Genomic DNA, 23672 nt, shown 5'->3' on the forward strand with positions numbered 1-23672 from the left:
GCCACCAGGGAAGCCCTCTTGAGCATTTTTATCACTTGACTTCTAGGACACCATTCTCTTTTGTTCCTCCTCACAAGCTATTCCTTAGGCTCCTGTTTTGATTCTTCATCATCTCGCCATACGTCAGAGTACAGGACTCCGTCTTCCAATCCGTTTTCTATCTTAATTCACTCCTAGATGACCTCATCCACATCTATAAGCCAAGAAATCCTTTCCTCTGAACTCCAACTTATATGTCAAAAACACGGTTACAACTCCACCTGAATGTCTAATATGATTCTCTAATTATGTCTTAAACTTCTCTTGCTTTTGAAACCTCCAACTTCCCTCTCCTATAGCATTAGCCATCTCAGTTAATGGCAACTCCATTCATTTACTAAATCAAGCGAAACACCTTAATCTTCCTTTTCTCTTTCACTCACAGCCCATCATCAATACAAGAAATGGTCCTGTCAACTCCACCTTCAAAATAAATGCAGAATCTGAAAAGTCTCATCACCTCACTGTTACACCATGACCTCTTCCCTGGATTATTCAGATACCTTGATCAGACTCTGTTCAGTGTACTTTCTACATAAGAGCCAAAATGATGACGTTTAAAATGTAATTAGGACTTCCCTTGGTGGCGCAGTGGTTAAGAATCCACCTGCCAATGCAGGGGACACGGGTTCGAGCCCTGGTCTGGGAAGATCCCACACGCTGCGGAGCAACTAAGTGCATGTTTCACAACTACTGAGCCAGTGTTCTAGAGCCCGCGAACCACAACTACTGAAGCCTGTGCGCCCTAGAGCCTGTGCTCCGCAACAAGAGAAGCCATCACAATCAGAAGCCCACGCATCGCAACGAAGAGTAGCCTCTGCTCGCTGCAAGTAGAGAAAGCCCGCACACAGCAACAAAGACCCAACGCAGCCAAAAAAAAAAAAAAAAGTAATTAAACAACAGCAACAAAAACTCATATATTTTCCTGCTCAAATACCTCTAAAGACTTCTATCTCACTCAGGGTGAAAGCTGAAGAACTCACACTGTCCTACAGGGCCATGTGTAATCTCCCTACCCCATCCCACCCCCTCCCCCAACCTCTGTAACTTCATTTCCTACTATTCCCTTGCTCATTCCATTCTAGCTAAATTGACCTCTTCTTGTTCCTTGAACAAGTCAAGCACACTTCCCCTCAGGGCTTTTGCTATATTCTCTTCATGAAAAATGCTTTCCCTAGATATCCGCGTGGGTTTTCTCTCTCACTTCCTTAAAATTCTTTGTTCAAATGTCACTTTCTCTGATAAGCCTCTCCTAACTATCCTATACAAAATACCTACACTTGTCTACCTCCTCCCCATCACCACCTATGCCCTGTAGTCTACTTTATTTTTCCCTATAGCACTAATTATTATCTAATATATGTACCTGCTATTGTGCCTAAATTATAAGAGAACTGGGTGGCTAACCACATTTAATCCCCATCTATAAAATGGTAATGTCTGCATAAGCCTTAGCAAAATGAAAAAAAAAATAGGAACTTCCCTGGTATCCAGTGGTAAGGAATCCGCCTTCCAATGCAGGGGATGCCCGTTCAATCCTTGGTCAGGGAACTAAGACCCCACGTGCCGCGGGGCAACTAAGGCTGCGCGTCTCATCTAGAGCCTGCGTGCCACAAACTACAGAGCCCACGTGCCCTGGAGCCTGCGTGCCACAACTAGAGAGAGAAAACCCTCACACCACAACTAGAGAGAAGCCCGCATGCCTCAACAAAGGATCCCGCATGCCACAACTAAGACCCAACATGGCAAAATAAACAAACAAACAAATAAATAAATAAATAAAATATTTTAAAATATACACATATATGTATATATATACATTCTCCCCGGCAATGAGCAAAGCACTTGACATCTCTGTGAAAAATTCAAGTAATCAGGCCTGTAAAGATTAGATCAGTTTTTTTATTCTGGTCAGCAAATTTTATTAGGGGGAAAAAAAATGATCTAGTTTGTCTTGAGGTACTGAAATATCATCACAGCAACTTCCAGTCAATAAGTCAGAACCAGAAATGCAGGAGGACAATCCTTCTGCACCAAACACACAGAAATGCTGAGTAAAATGTAACACCATAACTACTACCAAAAACTGCTTAGCCAAGCTCAAAAGCAAGAAAGGGAAATCTCCAGATGTTATCAGCACAGAGGAAACTTAAAGCCAGAGTGATAAAAAGCTAAAGGTAAAGCCAGAGAGTCCAAAGAGATATAAGAACCACACACATGGGCTTCCCTGGTGGCGCAGTGGTTGAGAATCCATCTGCCAATGCAGGGGACATGGGTTCGATCCCTGGTCCGGGAAGATCCCACATGCCGTGGAGCAACTAAGCCCGTGAGCCACAACTACTGAGCCTGCATGCCTAGAGCCTGTGCTCCACAATGAGAGAAGCCACCACAATGAGAAGCCTACGCACTGCAAGGAAGAGTAGCCCGCGCTCGCCGCAACTAGAGAAAGCCCACGTGCGGCAACAAAGACCCAACACAGCCAAAATAAATAAATAAATAAAATAAATTTATATTAAAAAAAAAAAAAGAACCACATATGGCTGGGGTATTAACAATCAATGCTTATATAGTTAGGAAGGTGACTAAACTAAATTGAATTAAAACTCTCTGAATAAAACCAAGAGCAGTGAAAGTGAAATGGAAGTGGGTCAAATAGCCACCCATAAGAAATCATACAGCACTGAGTGCTGCAGGAAAGAATCAGAAACTTGTAAAAGGACTTTACTCTGACATCTCTTGGGACTTTTCCCATATTAGCAGACCTCTGAAAAGAAATAAAAGAATTTTCTCTGTTAAAGATACACATTTTCTGTTGTTAAAGTTTTTTACAATGAAAATATATAATTTATGAAAACAGGAAAATGACAAATTTTTAAAACCCAAATATTTCACTATGCTAATCAATTAAGTAAAATAAATGATAAAATAGGCATTGATGGATCATAGAGGTCACCTATGGCTCAAGGCCAATGAGTGATATATCTACATGCTCATGATGAAAAGCAATGAGCACCACAACCTAAGCAATGCTGTTCCTGCAGGATCACCTGTGTGTATGTCTGTATGTATGCTGGTGTGACAGTGGGGGAGTATGTTTCATTATACCGTTAAGTATAGACAGTTGCCTTTATTGGGAATTGGGAATTTTCAGATTCACAAACACAGCAGTAATAAGCGTCATGGACCTTTGAGCATAGCACACAAATCGTTAAAGCATCAACCATTAAATAGAAAAATGTCAAGAATATGCTACACATAAACGTCTATTCATCACAGCTAAATTCATTATACAACTAAGAGTTAATACTTTGTCCACAGGGAGGGATGAAATGTAAATCTTTAAATATACCTCTGAGAAACACTTCCTGAGTGTATCTGGGACTTTACCATCCACCACGTGGAGCATTCTTTCCATTTCTTCCCGTATAACATAGCTCCCGGATTCACTTGCAAAAAGACTAAAAATGTCTAGGAGAAAGAAAGAATAAAGTAATTTTATCATAGATTAATGTACTCTGGTGGAAGTAGGGAGGGAAGAGATAGGTAACAATTATTGAGTGATTACTAGCGCCAAGCACTTTATAAATATACAATTTAATTTATTCATTAAAAAAAACAATGCTAATTAAAACAGGAATGTGGTACCTTTTCAAATACCAAATTTGCAAAAATGTTTAGGTGTGACAATACCAAGTGTTAGCAATAAACTGGGATAAACAGGAACTCTTATATACTGTTAATGAGTATAGATTACTGTAACACTTTGGAGAGCACTTTGCCAAAATCTAGTAAAGATGAATATTTATGCTAGAAATTCAATTTCTAGGCAACTCCACCTCCACTTGTGAGAAACTCTCATACATACGTGCGTGAGGTACAACATACACTGAAGTATACTTTGTAATAGCAAAATTTAGGAAAGAAAAGATAAATGTCTATCAACAAAAAATATAGGTAACCTGAGACACACACACACAATGAAATACTATATAGCAGTTAGAATAAAGAAACTAAGTGTTTCAACATGGGTAAATATCAATAATATTCAGGGGAAAAAGCAAATTGCAAAACCTGTATAGTATACAATTTATTTTAAAAGTTTTAAATCTGTAAAACAGTTGAAGATATGTTTAAGGATACATACAAATGTCATAAATGTATAAAGACCTGCATGAGAAATGAAAGATCACCAATTTCATGAGAGTGCTTACTTCTGTCAAGGGAAGAATGTGGATGGGAACATGGAGGGATACTGAGAAAGAGCCTCACCTTGGCTATAATCTTTTATTTCTTAAAAAACAAGCTCTGGGACAAATATGACACAATGGTAAGAAATAATAAAGCTGGGTGGAAGTACATACTACATGTATGTTTGAAATATTACTGTTATGAGTTGAACTGCATCCCCCCAAAAGACATGCTGAAATCCTAACCTCCAAGTACCTGAGAATATGACCTTATTTGGAAAGATAGGAGACAGAAAGATAGAAGAGACATTCCATCCCTCTGAAGGCCCAGTGGGTTCCATTGCCTGCCCTCCCACATGCCATGGCTGATTCCCTTAAGGGGAATATTTGCTAGAAGCCTCTGACCATCTGTTATGGGTTAAATTATATTCCCCCGCTCCAAAAGATGTTGAGGTCTTAACCTCAGTACCCATGATTGTGACCTTATTTGAAACAGGGTCTCTGCAGATATAATCAAGTTAAGATGAGGTCATGAGGGTGGGTCTTAACCCAATATGATTAATTATAAGAAGACAAGACAGAAACAGTGGGAAGAAAGTCATATGATGAGATGGAAAGAGACTGGAGTGATGCAACTGCAAGCCAAGGAATACCAAGGATTGAGGGCTACCACCAGAAGTTAGGTAAAAAGAAGGATTCTTCCCTGTAGATTTCAGAGGGAGTAAGGCCCTGCTAACATCTTAATTTTGGACTTCTAGCCTCTAGACTGTGAGATAATAAATTTCTGTTGTTTTGAGCCACCCAGTTTGTGGTACTTTGCTACAGCTGCCCTAGGAAACTAATACAATTGTATAATAAAAATGATTTAAAATTTTAAATATATGTGTTTATGACCCTCAAATTGGTTATTTTTATTTATTGGCTACCTGGAGCCAGAGTATGTGTTTGTTGGTAGAGGGATGTTAATTTGAAAAAATCAGGACCTCAGTTAAATTCCAATACATAAAATTGGGTTTAGGGATATGTTAAATTATCTTGATTGTGATAATGTGGCTATATACATGTCTGAAAACATCAAAATGTACACTCTTTAAATATGTAGATTTTATTGTATATCAATTATACCTCAACAAAACTGTAAAAAAGGAAACAGCTGAAGAACAACAGTCTAAATTCAGAAGTGAGAGAGAAGATTCTGAGAGATTTAGAAGCAGTAAGAGGGCAGCTTAGAAAAGGAAGAAAGAAGAAAGACCAGCATCCAGTGGGCAAGGGTAAAATTCTAGGGATTTTTAGAGCAAAATGTCACACTCTTTAATATAAACACCCTCCTAAACTTCCCCTGGAAAATTTTCTTCTTTGAAAGTTTATTTTGGCCTCAATGTTTTTCACACATTTAATTGTAGGTACATATGTGTGTATATAAACAATCACTTTGAGAAAACGGTGAAAGTTAACAATTTATTGATTGCCCGCTAGTTCTTGATACTTACCAGGTGCTTTACATAAATTTTTTCTTCTGAGTTTTACAATGAAAGTTTTTGGTGGATGTTACTTTCATCCTTGTAGTGATGAAAAACAGGGGCTCAGAAGATCAAGGAAGAGACCCAGAGTCATACATATAGTAATCGGTCAAGCTAGCTTTTGGTCTTGGTCTTTCTCCCATGTTTTGCTCTGAGAATCATTAATTATGATAATAGTCAAATTATACTACTAAATTTGATAATAGTCAAATTATACTACCCTATTTGATAATAGTCAAATTATACTACTGAATTCCTACTATGTGCCAGACATTGGGGTCAGAGTGTCAGGGATAGAGCAATTCTAGCTGAGTCCTCCCATGTTGTCACTTAAATTTTAACTGTCATCTGACATTTCCCTCTCATCTCCCCTGGAAAATTTTCAATAAAATTTACATTGTTTACTAATATTCTTGTTAAGAGCAGATTTGCCTTGGGGGAGCTCAAAGAAAAGAATGAGGAAACATAAGACATTATAAGTAATTAAATGAATGAATTAAAAATTAAGTAAATAAATGCATATCCTAGGAAACACAGATGAATGATGAATGATCAACTAAGGTTGTCTTCCCTTTCGCATTTAGAGGGTAAATGATGCCCTCTCATTGTAATATAAAATTTCCCTGCTTAGTAAAACTTAAAGGTGCCATCCTCTTCTGGGCTTACATAATTCACCTGATACAATTCATCTCTGAAGTTAAAAGTAAAACCATTAAAAATAATTAAACCTTTTACCAAGAATTTGTATAAAGTATTATCAAGTGAACTTCTGGTTGTATTTGTGAAGTAAGGCAAGAATAGATTGCTAAATCTATGTCTTCAGAATTATATTTTAAATAACAGCTTTACTGAGATATAAGGCATGTTCCATAAAATTCACTCTTTTAAAGTGTACAATTCAGTGTTTTTTAATATATTTACACGGCTGTGCAATCATCACCGCTATCTAATTACAGAACATTTTCACACAAAAGAAACCCCATACTCATTGGCAGTAAGCTCTCCATTTCCCTCTCCCCCTAGCCTCTGGCAACCACTAATCTATATCCTGTCTCTATAAATTTGCCTAATCTGGACATTTCATATGATTGGAACCACATAATGTGTGGCCTGTTTTGACTGGCATTTATCACTTAGCATAACGTTTTCAGGTTCATCTATGTTGTAGCATGTATCTCTTGGAGGAGAGCAGAATTTGTTGCCCCCAAATACGTCACTTTGGCTTGACAATTATTTTGAGCTTAAACGCAATCAAAACCCAGCAGATTCAGAAAAGCTCATTACCTCCCCATCAACAGCCTAAATTTACATTGGAAAAAAGGCCTATACCAGAAAGAGAGTTATTATCAGAGATACTTTTTTACCTAAGAAACTAGTATAACAGGGCAACCTTTGTTCTCCAAACATCTCCTCTGCCTTCCTGTGAATGGACTCCCTTCCTCTTGAATCCTCAGATCCCTAACCCTTTCCTTAGCTCAGAATGTTATATAAGCCTCAATTACCTGGCTGCCCTTTGGGTCTCATATTTTTATGGGGCTCCTGTACGTATATACAAAATTTGTTTGGTTTTCTCCTGTTAATCTGTCTTATATCAACTTAATTATTAGATCAGCCAAAAGACCTAGAAGGGAAATTTTTTCCACTCTTACACAGTACTTTATTCCTTCTTATTGTTGAGTAACATTCTATTGTTGGTTATATCACGTTTTGTTTATGCTGAATGCATCAGTTGATGGGCATTAGGGTTGTTACCATTTTGTAACCATTATGAACAGTGCTGTTAGGAACATTTTTTTTTTTAATGAATATATGTTTTCAGTTTTCTTGGGTATATACCTAGGAATGAAATTGTGGGATCATATGAAAACTCAGTGATTAACAGTTTGAGAAACTGCCAGTTTTCCAAAGTGGCTTCATTATCTATCTTACACTTACGTGGTATCTAATTGTAATTTGAATTTACACTTCCCAAGTAACTACTTATGTTTAACATTTTTTCAAGTGCTTACTGGCTACTTCTATATCTTCTTTGGAGAAACATCACTTCAAATCCTTTGACTGTCATCAAAATTTTGAGGTAGATTATTCTGTACACAGATGTAGTATTTTAACATTTTGAGATAATAAAAGTACTCACATTTTGCTTTCTCTTCATCTCTGCCTCTTGTAAGAAGGACAAGTCCAACTATTAAGTTATTGAAGTGCAGTCCTTTGGATGTTCCACCAAAAGAACAATAAATCACCTAGGAGAAAATGAATGATACAGTCAACTATAGACATTTCAGTTGTCGAGGAATGTGAGGCTGATATCACCTTTAACAAATCTTATCTCCATCTCCAAACAAGGTCCTGGTAAATTTTAGTGCAATGATGTTGTTTCTCCCTCTTCTTCCTCCCTTATACCTGTTATGGCACTCAGCCAAGAATATACTGTACTTATCCTAAAGTACATATATCACTGGCTCACACACTGAATTTTCTTTCTCTTGGGAGTCCTCATCAAGGTCCAAAAAGATAAGTTCCTCCCCTTCAATAGTCCCAATAATGTGATAAGGATTTCATGCAATTAGACAGCTTCCTTCAACCTCTGTTAAACATATACACATAATTTTGATTTGAAAGATCAACATTCTCTAAGTGAATGTTCAGAAATACAGTGGCAATTACACTGCAATATATAAATGTACCTAATTAACATGTTGTACACCTTAAATTTATACAATGTTATATGTCAAATATATTCAAATTTTAAGTAAAAAAACGAAGAAAATACATAAAGACATTTTTATACTCTTAGAATTGAGTACTATAGTAATCAGAAATAAAAAAGAAAAGCTATTCATAAGAAAGGGACAGTAACAGCAATCACATAAATTCATTTATTCAACAATTCTGTGTTGAGTGCCTAGTGTGATAGTGTGATACAACAAACATATATTTGGTCTTCCTCCAGGTTCCTGACACAAGAGCTTCTAAAATCTTTGGAATTCTCAGAGTGATACAGGTGAAAGGAGCATCTTTTGTTATTGATAATACCCCTTTAAACCATACCTGAATTTATGCTAATAAGGTGACTCTTGGTGAGTCCTTACAAAGCTTCAGAATGGGAGCTGGTATTCAGAGGTACTAATGATGTGATTAGAGGGTTAGAACTTTCAGCCCCACTTCCCAAAGTCAGGGAAAGGGAGAGGAGCTGAAGATTGAGCTAATCACCAATGGCAAGTGACTTAATCATTCATGCCTATGTAATGGAACTTCTATAAGAACCCCTAAACTACAGGTTTGTTGGTGAACACATCAAGGTGCAAGAAGGTTGGAACATCCAGAAAGGACAAGAAAGTACTGTGCACCATCGCCCTCCTAACTGCCCCCCGCCATCCCATGCATCTTTTTGCATTTGGTTGTTCCTGAGTTATATCCTTTATAATAAACTGGTGATATTAAATAAAGTGTCTTCCTGAGTTCTGTGGGCCATTCTAGCAAATTACTGAATCCCAGAAGGGGGACATGGGAACCCTCGACTTATAGCTGATTGGTCAGAAGTACAGGAGGTCGGGGACCTGCGATTGGCAACTTCTGAACTGGGGGGCAGACCTGTGGGGTCTGCACTAACTCTGGATAGTTAGTATCAGAACTTAATTGAATTGTAGGACACCCAGTTGGTGTTCAGAGAGTTGGAGAACTGATTGATGTGGGGAAAAAACTCCACACATTTGGCATCGGAAGTGCTGTGTTGTTTAAAAAAGAAAAAAGAAAAAAACCCGACCTAGTAACTGCCATGCAGAATTTGTCATTGAAATACATGATTAAAGATAATTCAAGGAATAAAACTTAAATGGTCAACATATGAAAATACATATTCATTAAATGATACTTATAAATATATTTAATAATACTCTGACAGCTGATGCCAAAAACTGTATGTTTAGTGCCACTGAGAGCAAAAACTAGCATAGGGAGATGGCCCCAAATCAGAATATATAAAACATAAAAAGAACATAAGAAGTATACTTCATAGAATAACTATTTTTAGTTAGCCCCTGCATAACCAGAGGAAGGTAACAGAAAACCCCCTCTATCCCTGATTTATAAAGCCCCAGACCTTTAAAACTCCCCTACCATTGGGGGAAAGGCAGAATCACTGAGAAAGTCTTGCCCTCCAAGATCCAGAGACATAATGACCCCCTAGAACTGAGACAGAAATAGGACAACAGAGAATGTTTCTCCCCCCCAGTACCCCTCACCCACCTCCACCACTGTGCTAGCAAACACTGAGGAATAAATAACAGCAGTCTACTGCCGAAGGAGAGGGAAGAGTATGGAGAGAGATCTTCTCTGTGGTACAGTAACAGAGAGAAAATAAAATCAAAAGTTAAAGATAGAGCAGACATTAGAAATGTTCTCTGGCAAACAGGACTCTACCCTAAAAAAGGTAACCGTAGTCTGGAATTTGAAGCCTGTAGTGCACTGTGAGTAGCCATAGCAACACAAAAAACCAGCTCAACTACAGACTAGACTGACAACTACTTGTGCTAAAGACCTAGCCAGGCATAAATACTATTTAGCTCAGTCTCTACTGTCCTATATAAAACATCTATCTTTCCACCACAAATTATAAGTCACACAAGGAAGCAGAGAAAAACACCCAAAACCTCACACACTGACAAAGGAAAAACATGGGAATAGAGTTCAATAAAGCTTTGGAATGGCTCAATAGTAAACTCAACAGACTCAAGTTAGAGATTATCCAAATGAAACACAGAAGGAAAAAAAATGTGGGGATGGGAGGGAACAAAACAGAAAATCCAAGAGCTGCGAGAAAATATCAAATGACTTAAATACATGTAATTGAAATCCAAGAAGTAAAAGAGAATGGGTCAGAAGAAATATCTGAAGAGATAAAGGCTGAGGATCTTCCAAAACTAATAAAGACACAAAACCACAGATACAAGTTGTTCAGAGAACAGGTAGGGTAAATCATACTTTTAATCCCCCAAAACCAACTAGACAAACCATACCCAAACTATTCAAAACAAAAGATAAAAAGAAAATCTTTAAGGCTGCCAGAGGAAAAAAGACGGATTACACTGAGAGAAACATTTCTCATCAAAAACCACATAAGCCAGAAAACAGTGCAATGACATGTTTAAAGCACTAAAGGAAAAAAAACAACTGAGAATCCTATACCCAATGAAAATATCTTTGAAAAAGAAAGAAAAACAGACTTTTTCAGGAAAATGAAAACAGAGAAGTCATGGGACTTCCCTGGTGGTCCAGTTGCTAAGACTCTACGCTCCTAATGCAGGGGGCCCGGGTTCCATCCCTGGTCAGGGAACTAGATCCCACATGCTGCAACTAAGAGTTTGCATGTGCAACTAAAAGATCCTGCATGCCACAACTGAAGATCCCGCACACCGCAACAAAGATCCCACATGCCCCAACTAAGACCCAGTGCAGCCAAATAAATAAATAAGTAAATATTAAAAAAACAAAACAAAACCAGAGAAGTCATTACCAACGAATGTGTACTACATAAAAGGGCAAAAGAAAGTAGTACCTCAGGCTGAAGGAAATATGATATCAAACAGATAACTGTATCTACACAAAGAAATGAGTAGGAAATAGCATAAATGAAGGTAAATATAAAATTTGTTTCCTAATTTTTAATTGCTCTAAAAGACAACTGGCTGGCTAACGGAATAATAGTAAAATTTTAATGTGCTTATAGCACATGTAAAACACATGACAACAGCACAAAAGATGGGACAGAGAAATTGGAAGTATACTGTTGTACACTAAGATATTATACCATGTATCTCAGTCTGTACATTGCCAGTCAGCAAGAAATTAGTTAATCATAGCACTATAGTGCTTAACCCAACATCAACTCCATTGATATTATTATTATTATAAAAACAATAGCTAACACACTTAAATGGTTATTACATGGCATATAACTATTGTTGTAAGTGCTTTACCAGTATTAAGCCTCAAGATGATTCCATGAGGAAGACATTACTGGTGTCCCCATTTTATGGCTGAGGAAAACTAGAGCCCAAGGAGATCTAAGTAACTTGTCCAAAGTCATACATCAATGAAGCTGCAGGGTCAAGATTCAAACCTAGGTTTCTGAAACTGAACTCTTAACCACTTCACAGTTCTATAGTACAATTATATACATTCTCTAGTATTATATGAAATGAAATACATCACCAGCAAGATGTATACCATTTTGGTGAAATATATTGAAGATTAAGAAATTTCAAACTATCACGAACCCAATCTACAGACACTATGTTTTTGGCATCCCTTTCTCCCCAGTTTAACTTGATAATGTGGTCTTTTCACTTTTGATCACTGACTTTAGTACAAAGAGAGCAAAGTAGTAACAGTAAACTTGAGAAAGAAATTTTGGGTAAGATATGATTTTCAATTTTGCAAGTATTTGCAAAATGTAGAAGATTTTGTTTTGAATTCACCTGGTTGGAATGATGGAATATACTGGTCCCTCACTCCCAAAATATAAGAACGGCAATAACTTTCTAAAACCACCAAGTTCAAAAGTTCATTTAACAGATGATGAAAGGAGGCCCGGGAAAATCACCACATCTCCTGAATTCTAAGATGTATGCATTTTCCACCTTTTATCAATGTGTCAGAAATCATGCATCTAACATCAAATGTGTAATATCTTTTTTCACCCTCAAAAAGTTATTTTTAAATCAACAGTCACCTTATAACTGACAATGATTTAACATTAATGAAATATTAAGTGCCACGTTCATTACTATTCACACTGTTTTTAGGATTGAAGAGAGGCGTTGTGCACAGGATAGGCAAGGATATTTTGATGCTACTTTTTAAAAGGCACATAAGTGTTAACTTATTACTATAACTTGTTATAAGATTTTTATTTTAAAATCCCTCTAATAATCTTCTTTAGCTATTAAAAAGAAAGAAGAATAGGGGCTTCTCTGGTGGTCCAGTGGTAAAGAATCCGCCTCCAATGCAGGGGACGTGGGTTCAATCCCTGGTCGGGGAACTAAGATCCCACATGCCGCGGGACAACTAAGCCTGCGTGCCACAACTACTGAGCTCACGCGCCTCAACTAGAGCCCGTGTGCCGCAAACTACAGAGCCCACAAGCCTTGAAGCCTGTGCGCCACGACTAGAGAAGAGAAAATCTGCACCCACAACTAGAGAGAAGCCCGCTTTGCCACAACAAAGATCCCGAGTGCCGCAACTAAGACCCGACGCAGCCAAATAAATAAATAAATAGAATTGATTTTTCTAGAAATGTCTAAACAACGACAAACGTGCTTTAAAAAAAAAAAGACCTGTTAGTGCTCACTTCAGTAGCGCATGCGCTAAAACTGAAATGATACAGATCCATGGCCCCTGTGCAAGGATGACACGCAAATTCGTGAAGCGTTCCATACCATGATATCACTTATACGTGGAATCTAAAATAGGACACAGGGAATTCCCTGGCAGTCTAGTGGTTAGGACTCCGTGCTTTCACTGCTGAGGGCCCAGGTTCAATCTCCCACAAGCCTCGTGGTGTGGCCAAAAAATAAATTTTAAAAATAAACATGACACAAATGAACTTATTTATGAAACAGAAACATATCCACAGGCATGGAGAACAGACTTGTGGTTGCCAGGAGGGGGGATGAGGTGGAGAAGGGATGGATTGGGATTTTGGGATTAGCAGATGCAAACTATTATATATAGAATGGATAAACAACAAGGTCCTACTGTATAGCACAGGGAACTATATTCAACGTCCTGTAAAAGAATATAAAATACTGTGTGTGTGTGTGTGTGTGTGTGTATTGAATCACGTTGCTGTATACCAGAAACTAACACAACATTGTAAATCAACTCTATTTCCATAAAAAAAATTTTTAAATAAGTAAATAAAGTTTAGAAACCTGATATACAGTTTATTCTTAATTTGATATGTAAATATTTTATTGTCTATCTCTACAAGATACTTTTAAAATATAACCATAATATCATTATCACAACTAAGAAAAACCGGTCTTCCCAAAATTCATATGTTGAAACCCAGTGTGAGATGGACTTTTGGGAGGTGATTAGGTCACAAGGGCAAAGCCCTCATGAATGGGATCAGTGCTCTTATAAAAGAGGCCTAAGAAGCTCCTTTGCTCCTTCTGCCATGGGCGGACACAGCAAAAAGATGGCCATCTATGACCAGGAAGTGGGCCCTCACCAGACACTGAATCTGTGGGCACCTTAATCTTGGACTTCTCAGCCTCCAGAACTGTGGGAAATACAATTCTGTTTATAAGCCATCCAGAATATGGTATTCTGCTACAGCAGCCCAAGTGGACTAAGACAAACACTAACAAAAATTCCTTAGTATCATCAAGTATCTAGTCAGTATTCAAATTTCCCCAACTGTCTTATTTTTTTTTCAACTTGTTTGCTCAACTTGAGAGCTAAAATATATAATTGGTTGCTAGTCTCTTAACTCTCTTGAGCTGTAGGTTTTCTTTCTCTCTCCCTCTTCTTCTCACTCCCTCTCTTTTTCATCACAATTTATTTGCTGAAGAAAGCAAGATGTTTGTCCTGTGGAGTTTTCCAAAGTCTGCATTTTGATGATTGTATTGTCTATCCTCTGTATTTCCTGTAAATTGGGAGTTAGATCCAAAGAATTGATCACGTTTAAATTATATTTTTTGGCAAGAACCATCTCCCAGTTGGTGCTACTGTATCTCCATCAGGAGGCACACAATGACTGCTTATCTCTCTTTTTGTGATATTAATAGCCATTAATGATCACTGCCTAGATTCACAAATTCATTAAAGGTTAAAAAAGGCTGGTAATTCTTTTGTTTATTGGCTGAAATATTTCGATAAAGAGAAAATTCTCCTAATCTACTATTTGGTTACCCTGAGATGCACTTTGTATAGAAGAGCCAGAATAAATGTTTGATTCTTTTCCTTCATTAATCAGTTTTTAAAATATGAGTTGGTTTCCTAGCATCTTTCAAAGGTACCTGCGCAGAAAAAAGAAAATATAGAAGACCTAAGACTGCTATCCTTAGGTCTGCTTGCCAGTTTGGCCCTTGACTGATATCTGTGAACTTGGATTTCGGGAAGATTTCCACCATTCCTTAAATGTTAAATGTGGTTAACTACCTAAACTGTTTATAAAAACAATGTGGCAGGGCTTCCCTGGTGGCGCAGTGGTTAAGAATCCGCCTGCCAATGCAGGGGATACGGGTTTGAGCCCTGGTCCCGGAAGATCCCACATGCCACAGAGCAACTAAGCATGTGTGCCACAACTACTGAGCCTGCGCTCTAGAGTCTGCGAGCCACAACTACTGAGCCCGCGCGCTGCAACTGCTGAAGCCCGTGCGACCTAGAGCCCATGCTCTGCAACAAGAGAAGCCACCGCAATGAGAAGGCCACACACCACAACTAAGAGTAGCCCCCGCTCGCCACAACTAGAGAAAGCCCGCGTGCAGCAACGAAGACCCAACGCAGCCAAAAATAAGTAAATAAAATAAATTTATTAAAAAAACAAAAAACAATGTGGCTTATACTCAACACCTGCTTTCTTTTGGAAGTTTGGAATTTTGGTATGTGATAGGTAGAAGGTACCCAGGTGACCAGCTCCAATAAAAGCCTTGAGCACTGAGTCTCTCTAAAGAGCTTCTCTAGTAGACAACATTTCACACCTGCTGTCACAACTTATTGCTAGAGAAACTAAGTACATCCTGTGCGACTCCACTGGAAGAGGACTCTTAGAAGCTTGCATCTGGTCTCCTCCAGACTTTGCCCCATATTCCTTTCCTCTTTGCTGATTTTGCTTTGTATCCTTTTGCTATAATAAATCACAATAGTGAGTATGATATATGCTCAGTCCTGGGAGCCCTTCCTGTTAATCATGAATCTGGGGGTGGTCTTGGAAACCTGTGTCTAAAAGGAGTATTTTTATTTTTTTATTTTGGCTGTGTTGGGTCTTCATTGCTGCGCACACGGGCTTTCTCTAGTTGTGGCGCACAGGCTTCTCATTGCGGTGGCTTCTCTTGCTGAGGAGCAGGGGCTCTAGGCGCGCGGGCTTCAGTAGTTGTGGCTCGCTGGCTCTAGAGCGCGAGCTCAGTAGTTGTAGCGCACGGGCTTAGTTGCTCTGCGGCATGCGGGACTTTCCTAGACCAGGGATTGAACCCGTGTCCCCTGCATGGGCAGGCGGATTCTTAACCACTGCGCCACCAGGGAAGTCCCAAAAGGAGTATTTTAAAAAATATATTTGATATGTTTCAATCTCCTTACAATTATCCTTAGTGATGATCAATTTCCCCATTTTTGCCTATCCCTTTGTAGAGGGAGACTCTTCGAATTGGCTCCTGAATCCCTTCTATATGACTCTAAGTAGTGTCTTACACCTTCCTTACTTTCTGATATGACAAGATGTTCTAAGCTCATTTTATAAATTCCCTGACCCAGACCTAGAATCAGACATTTTTCCAAACAGCCTTGTTCTTTGAAATGGGAAGTTGTATTTAGAGATCACAATCAGGATATTAGTGGTGCTTATTGCTTGGGTATTAGTGACTGTTTCTCAAACTTTTCAGTGGACAGATCTAGGAAAGTAAAACACATCATGAATTTATACTAATACTCCCATATACATGCAATCTTTTCCATTTCATCTCCAACTAATTATTACATTTTGATATCGATTGAATGTTTCAATATTAATAATGTTTCTATGTTCCTTTCTAGAGGACATCACTGAACTAAGGTAACATGGAAGTAGGATAACGAGAAGATAATTCTAAGCGGTAACTTCAAAAGGGAATCTGAGACCATAAAGCATGAGAATACTGGGCCTAGATATTTGTAGAAAAGACTTCTGATGTTCTCACAAAGGTAGTTCTCCTTTCTTTGGGGACATAAGGCATGGAGACATTTTCTCATGCTTCTTGCAACTGAATAGGGCTGTATGACTACTTCTGGCCAAAAGGTTATGAATAGAAATAACAGACACAACTTCTGGGCCATGCACCTAATTGCACAAGACCTCTCCCTAGCATGACTTCCATTACTCCACTACTGATTTATAGAAGCTCTTTCTGATATGTAAGTGCCAAAGATTTGACACTGCCAAACAAAAACACTAATTCAAAAAGATACATGTACCCCAATGTTCATAGCATTATTTACAATAGCCAAGATATGGAAGCAACCTAAGTATCCATTAACAGATGAACGCATAAAGATGTGGGGTGTGTGTTTGTACACATACATATACACAACGGAATACTACTCAGTCATAAAAAAGAATGAAATTTTGCCATCTGCAACAACATGGATGGACTTGGAGGGTATTATGCTAAGTGAAATAAGTCAGAGAAAGACAAATATGGTATGATATCATATGTGGAATCTAAAACAAACAAACAAACAAATACGTAGTGAATACAACAAAAAAGAAACAGACTCACAGATATAGAGAACAAACTAGTGGTTACCAGCAAGGAGGAGGAAGAGGGGAGGGGCAAGAAAGGGGTAAAGGATTAAGAGATGAAAACTACTATGTATAAAATAAATAAGCTACAAGGATATATTGTACAATACAGGGAATACAGCCAATATTTTATAATAACTATAAATGGAATAAAACCTTTAAAAATTGTGAATCACTATTTTGTACACCTGAAACATATATATATGTACATCAACTATACCACACACACAAAAAATTCATTAAAAGAAAAAGACCCACTAAAATGTGCACTATTATCTTATGAATGAATACCAAATTGAAAATAAACATTTTGGCTTCAGTGCAGGAAAAAAAGAAAAAAGGGGGGAAAATTGACACTGCCTGTAAAGCTGAACCAACAAAAAGAGCTGTCATGGAGAGTCACCCAACTCCATCAACAGTATTTTTATGACTGAAAAATAACCTTATGTTATTTGGAGTGATGAAAAACTTTGGAAATAGACAGTGGTGATGACTGGACACAACATAACATGGTGAATGAAATTATTGCCACTGAAACGTGTACTTAAAAATAGTTAAAATGGTAAATTTTATGTTATAAATATTTTACCACAATTAAAACATACTAAAAATAAACAAACAAACATGGGAGAACTTCTACTTAGAACCTGTTTATCACTATCAACTAATAATAAACACCTGATTATACCTGATTGTTCAGCACAAATGTTCTCGTTTGTTTAGAAAAGATTTTTAAAATACACAATTAGTGCCTTAACCTATTAAGTTACTGTTAGAAAGCAGCTTTGAATTTTGTTTCCCACTTTAAAAAACCTGCCTTGTTCCAACCCAAAAGCTTAAAACACCAATTTTTGGAAACACCACTTTTCTGAAACATCAATTTTAGGAAAACAATTATGATCTCTGTGGGGAAATGAACATTGTGGGGAGAAAGGTACAGAGGATTTCATCTGTATAGAAAATGCTTTTATTCTGCTTTATTTCTTTACATTTTTGGTAGATCTTAAATACTGCAATAAATCCTTTAGTGCCTCATACATTACAGACAACAAATATTTTTTGAATTATTGAGTGCACTTAAGAAAACAGACATTTCAGGGACCTCCCTGGTGGTCCAGTGGTTAAGAATCTGCCTTCCAATGCAGGGGGCGCGCTCTAGAGCCCGTACGCCACAACTAGAGAGCCCACGTGCTGCAACTACTGAGCCAGCGCGCTCTGGAGCCTGTGCCACAACTAGAGAGAAGCCCATGCGCCGCAACAAAGAGCCCAAGCACCACAATGAAAGACCCCGTGTGCCACAACTAAGACCCGATGCAGCCAAATTAATTAATTAATTAAAATAATAAAAAAGAAAATAGACATTTCACTCCACCATCCAGGTTTGTTGGCAGCTAGAGTCCCATTCTGACCAACCTACCAGCAATCTTCCCCATCGCATCTTTTCACTTTCCATTAAAATGCTATCAACCATAAGAAATTAGGAGTAGATTCATGGGACACATTAATGATTAAAATACACAGGATCCTAGACAATTCTGAAGTTCCTGAACTCCATTTCATTCTTTTGAATGTGAGCCCATTTCAATGTTAAAATCAGACACAGTAGTAGTCTAAGATTCTTATTTTCTTGTATTCCTTATAACCAACCATTTATTTAAGGAAACTTAAGTGATTCTCTGCTCCTTAGGATCAAAAGAACTAGTAACATATACCCTTCTGTTAATGTTATCTTAAAGGAAAGCTGAAGAGAATAAATTATACAAAGTACAGTCATTTGAGAGTTTTAAAAGATGGGCAATTTTTTCATTTTGTATGTTTTGCTTATTATCTGTCTCTCCTGACAAAAATGTAAGGGATTTTATCTGATTGTTTACTGCTTTTCAGCACTCACTATTCCTTTTTATATAAATGATATTAGAAAAATACATTTTTAAAGATAATTATAATAGATAATTCATTTGTTTACTCCTTAAGTAGGGCATTTTAGATCAAATTTATACAGATATCGCTTGTTTTTACTTAAATGATTTTGAATCTTATATAGAAATCTTAGCAAAATTAATTTTAGACTTGGATTAATCTTATGCTTCAGATTCTCCTACGATGATGTGATGAATGTTTAGTTTTGGAAAAATAGACAGTCTATAGGAACTGGCAAAAGGTCAACTTGACATACCTTTTGTTTTAACATAATACAGTAAATAACTATTTTCAAGTGAATGAAACAATCCTTTAATAATTGAATATATCAATTCTCACATTTTTCTATTACTATTTTCAAAAAGGACTCAATTCAAATCTCTAGAAAAGTAAATTTTTATGGGTATTTCCTGGCTGTCCAGTGGTTAGGACTCCGAGATTCCACTGCAGGGGGCCCGGGTTTGATGGGGAACTAAGACCCTGGTGGGGAACTAAGATCCTGCAAGCAGCACGTTGTGGCCAAAAATGAAAATAAAATAAAATAAATGCTGAAAAGTGAATTTTTTAAAAATATACCTTTCCCTTTAAGAGATCACATAAGAAGTAGACCAGTTTCCTCATATGCCTAACTATAAATCTAGCCTAGAAGTTACAGAAAGTTAATTAGCTTCCATGTTACAACAAAGATCATGTTCCAGAAGTTTAAAATGGTAAAGTGATCAAATTAACTAATAAGAATTAAGATAAACATGCTGACTTTATTTAGGAAAGTATTTGACATGGTCTCATAATAACACATTTTAGATAATATAGTAAATTGTGGACTGAATAATTATAGTTAGGGTCATGCAAATCTGATTGAAAATTATAAACACAAAGAGTGTTGATTAAAAATTCTATACCTTCTTTGGAAGAAAAGGCTATAAAGAAGTGCCAACCTGGACTTTATATTTTATCATAACTATTAAACACTTTTTACCAGTGATTTGGATTATGACATAGAAGCCGTGTGTGTTAATTGTGTAAATGACAAAGATGGAAGGAATGGCTAATAAAATAGGTAGCAGAATATAGAATCAAATTCATCTTAGGCAGGGACACTAGGCTAAATGCAACAAGATTAAATGTAATATATTCAGAATTTTTTAAAAACTCAGTATTATACATAAGGATAGAAGAACAAGATCAAGCTTGGAAATTTTAGCTAACAAAGCTATGACCTTTCTGCTTAAGCTAATACAATTTTATGCTGCATGGTAGTGATTAAAGAATTAAATATTCTCCTACTGTTCACTAATCTAATTCCATCTAGAGAGCAGCATGGGATTAACCAGTATGCATATTAACTATGGTTAAGGAGCAGCAGGGGAAAAGGACTTGTTCATATGCCTAGAAGGGAAGGTTCCCACTTCCCAATTCAAATAGCTTAATTCCATCTCTGAGGGGTAGCAGATTTCCAATGGGAGTTCTAGTAGTGACAGCAAAAACTCTGGGACCATGATACCATGCCAAAATCCCCAGTGGCTTCTAGCTCCACCCTTATCTCTAAAACCAGAAAATGAGGCTGGTACTAGGTTAGGTGAATATATAGAACTGTTTTAATGCCCCCAAATTTAAAGGGGGTAGAATGAAAAACAAAAATTTCACTGAATTCATGATATCGTACATTTTCAAGGTGATTTGCCACATCAATTTACAACATCCAACACTTAGCAAGACACAGAAACTTCAACAATGTAAGAGAAATGTTACAGAGAAGGATGTTTGAGATAAAACTGACCACTTTTAAGTTATTAGTTACAATGGGATATTATTCAGCCGTAAAAAGAAATGAAGTATGTAACACATACTACAACATGGATGAATCTTGAAAACATTATGCCAAGGAAATAAGCCACACACAAAAAGACAAATATTGTATGATTTCACATATATGAAATATTTAGAATAGGCAAATTCATAGAGACAGAAAGTGGCTGAAGTGGCGGGGGGGCAGGTGGCATTATTATCACTTAATAAGCACAGAAGTTCTGTTTGGGGTGATGAAGACATTTTAGATAAAGATAGTAGTGATAGTTCCATAACACTGTGAATGTAATTAATGCCACTTAAATGTATACTTGAAAATAGTTAAAACAGCAAATTTTGTTATATATATTTTAACACAAACACTATTTGCTCTCTCTCAGCTCAGTAGGATCCAGCAAAGAAAGGGACTTATTTGAGGCCTGACCTACCTCACTCATCCAGTCCAAATCTCTGATGTCATGGAATTACCTAGAAAATTCAAAGATTGACTAGCAAAATCAAACAAAACCCTAACCCAAAAGCAGCCCTTAAAATAACTCACAAGCAGTTTAGTTACTAAGAAACAAGGAAATCATTCCCCACTCACAAACTATACCTTGTGGAAAGAACTGTTTGAATACAGAATGCATTTTCTCTCATAATGATCAGATTTCCCTGGCTAACCCCATGAATTCTACCTAAATTATAATGTGGTTAAAATACTGAGTAACTAACAATAATTTAAAGAAGACTTTAAAAGTATACAACTATGAATGTATTCATCTGTATTATGAACTAAATAAGCTTAGGGGCTAGTACAGGAATGCAGTCATTATTTACAAATATTATTTCCAGGGAAATGTGTACACTATGTGATAAAAAGGAAATAAAAAGACAATATGAATGTCTCAGTCCATCTCTCCTCTCTTTCCTGGTCCCACGCAGTACCCATTGCTGGTATTTTTAAGCAGACAAAAGTAAACTAAAGAAAGAATGAGCAACTGGAATAGGGGCAGTGCACATTATCAAGTCCCTACATGCCAGAAATGTCCTTGATAATACATCTACCCAAAATCACATTCCCAGAACCGAGACCACCATTCCTCTAAAGATGGATCGATCAAGCAGGGTAATAACATGTTTGGCTATCCTTTGGTCATGCCTTATTCTCATGAATCCAGTTCAAGTCAAGAAGTAATGAGCATGAAACTATTATCTATATGCATAACTGAATCACTTTGCTGCACACCAGAAACTAACACAACATAGTAAAGCAACTATATGTCAAAATAAATTTAAAAAAAAAGAAGTAATGAGCATAGAGCACTCTTTCTGCACATATATACCTTGGCTACTGGTAATAATAAACCTGGAGGGAAGTCAACAGTGAAACTAAGAGAATACCAGCAAGGTGCTGTCATATGCAGATGCTGCCTTGTAGCTACATTTAAGAATATGTTGGTTCTGGGGACTTCCCTGGCGCTCCAATGGTTGAGAGTCTGCCTTCCAAGCGCAGAACGCGGTTCGATCCCTGGTCAGGGAACTAGGATCCCACATGCCACGGGGCTGCTAGGCCCGCACGCCACAACTACTGAGCCCGTGCACTTCAAATGGAGAGTCTGTGTGCCCCAAACTACAGAGCCCGCGTGCCACAACTACTGAGTCCACGTGCTCTGGAGCCCACATGCCAAAACTAGAGAGAAGCCCACATGCTGCAACAAAAGATCCCACGTGCTGCAACGAAGATCCCGAGTGCCACAACTAAGACTTGACGCAGCCAAAAAAATAAATAAATAAAATAATAAAATAAAATAAAATGTAACATGTTTAAGAAAAAAAGAGTATGTGGGCTCTAAAATGCCATTTTAAAGAATGGACATCTTTGTGCCAAGATATTTTTATCTTCCTATATTTCTCTCAGTAACCAAAAATACACAGTTAACAAATAAATAGCATTCTGGTATATCTTATCATCAGGCAAATTTGAGAAACACCACACAAACCCAAACACACATTCATTCTAGGCAACAAAGACAAAAAAGTAGGACTACATCGAGCTACAAAGCTTCTGCACAGCAAAGGAAATCAAGAACAAAATGAAAAGGCAACCTATATAATGGGAAAAAAATATTTGTAGATTATATATAAGGGGTTAATATCCAAAATATATAAAGAACTCATACAACTCAGTAGCAAAGAAAAAAAAAATCAAACAACCTGGTTTTTAAAAGGACAGAGGAACTGAATATAGACATTTTCCCAAAGACATACAAATGATCAACAGGTACATGAAAAGGTGCTCAACATCACTAATCATCAGGAAAATCAAAATCAAAATCACAAGGAGGTACTACCTCACACCTGTTAGAATGGCTATCATCAAAAAGACAAGAGACACTGTTGTATGGCATATATGAAAGTTGTTAAGAGAGTAAATCAAAAGAGTTCTTATCACAAGTATAAAATTTTTTTTCTTTTTTATATCTATATACGATGACAGATGTTAATGAAACTTACTGTGATAACATTTCAAGAAATATGTAAATCAAATCATTATGCTGTACACCTTAAACTTCAATGCTGTATGTCAACTTATATCTCAATAAAATTGGAAGAAAAAAATAAAGTCTTGGTGAGGATATGGAGAAAAGGCAACACTGGTGCACTGTTGGTAGGAATGTACATTGGTGCAGCCATTATGGAAAACAGTATGGA

General features: G+C 37.2%; 1 protein-coding gene and 1 pseudogene across 2 annotated transcripts in view; one reads left to right on the forward strand and one right to left on the reverse strand.

Moving 5' to 3' along the window:
* The window catches only part of USP32 (ubiquitin specific peptidase 32), a 197899-nt gene that overhangs the window by 95254 nt on the left and 78973 nt on the right, over nt 1-23672 (reverse strand). For both annotated transcript variants that reach the window (XM_007190263.2, XM_007190262.2), the window contains exons 3-4: nt 7884-7989; nt 3389-3507 (exon numbers count right to left, since the gene is read on the reverse strand). In XM_007190263.2, coding sequence (XP_007190325.2) covers nt 3389-3507; nt 7884-7989 — 225 coding nt within the window. The remainder of the gene's footprint in view (nt 1-3388; nt 3508-7883; nt 7990-23672) is intronic.
* LOC114238861 (U6 spliceosomal RNA) lies at nt 13090-13189 on the forward strand (annotated as a pseudogene).

This window comes from Balaenoptera acutorostrata, chromosome 20, assembly GCF_949987535.1.
Source record: "Balaenoptera acutorostrata chromosome 20, mBalAcu1.1, whole genome shotgun sequence".
NCBI lineage: Eukaryota > Metazoa > Chordata > Mammalia > Artiodactyla > Balaenopteridae > Balaenoptera > Balaenoptera acutorostrata.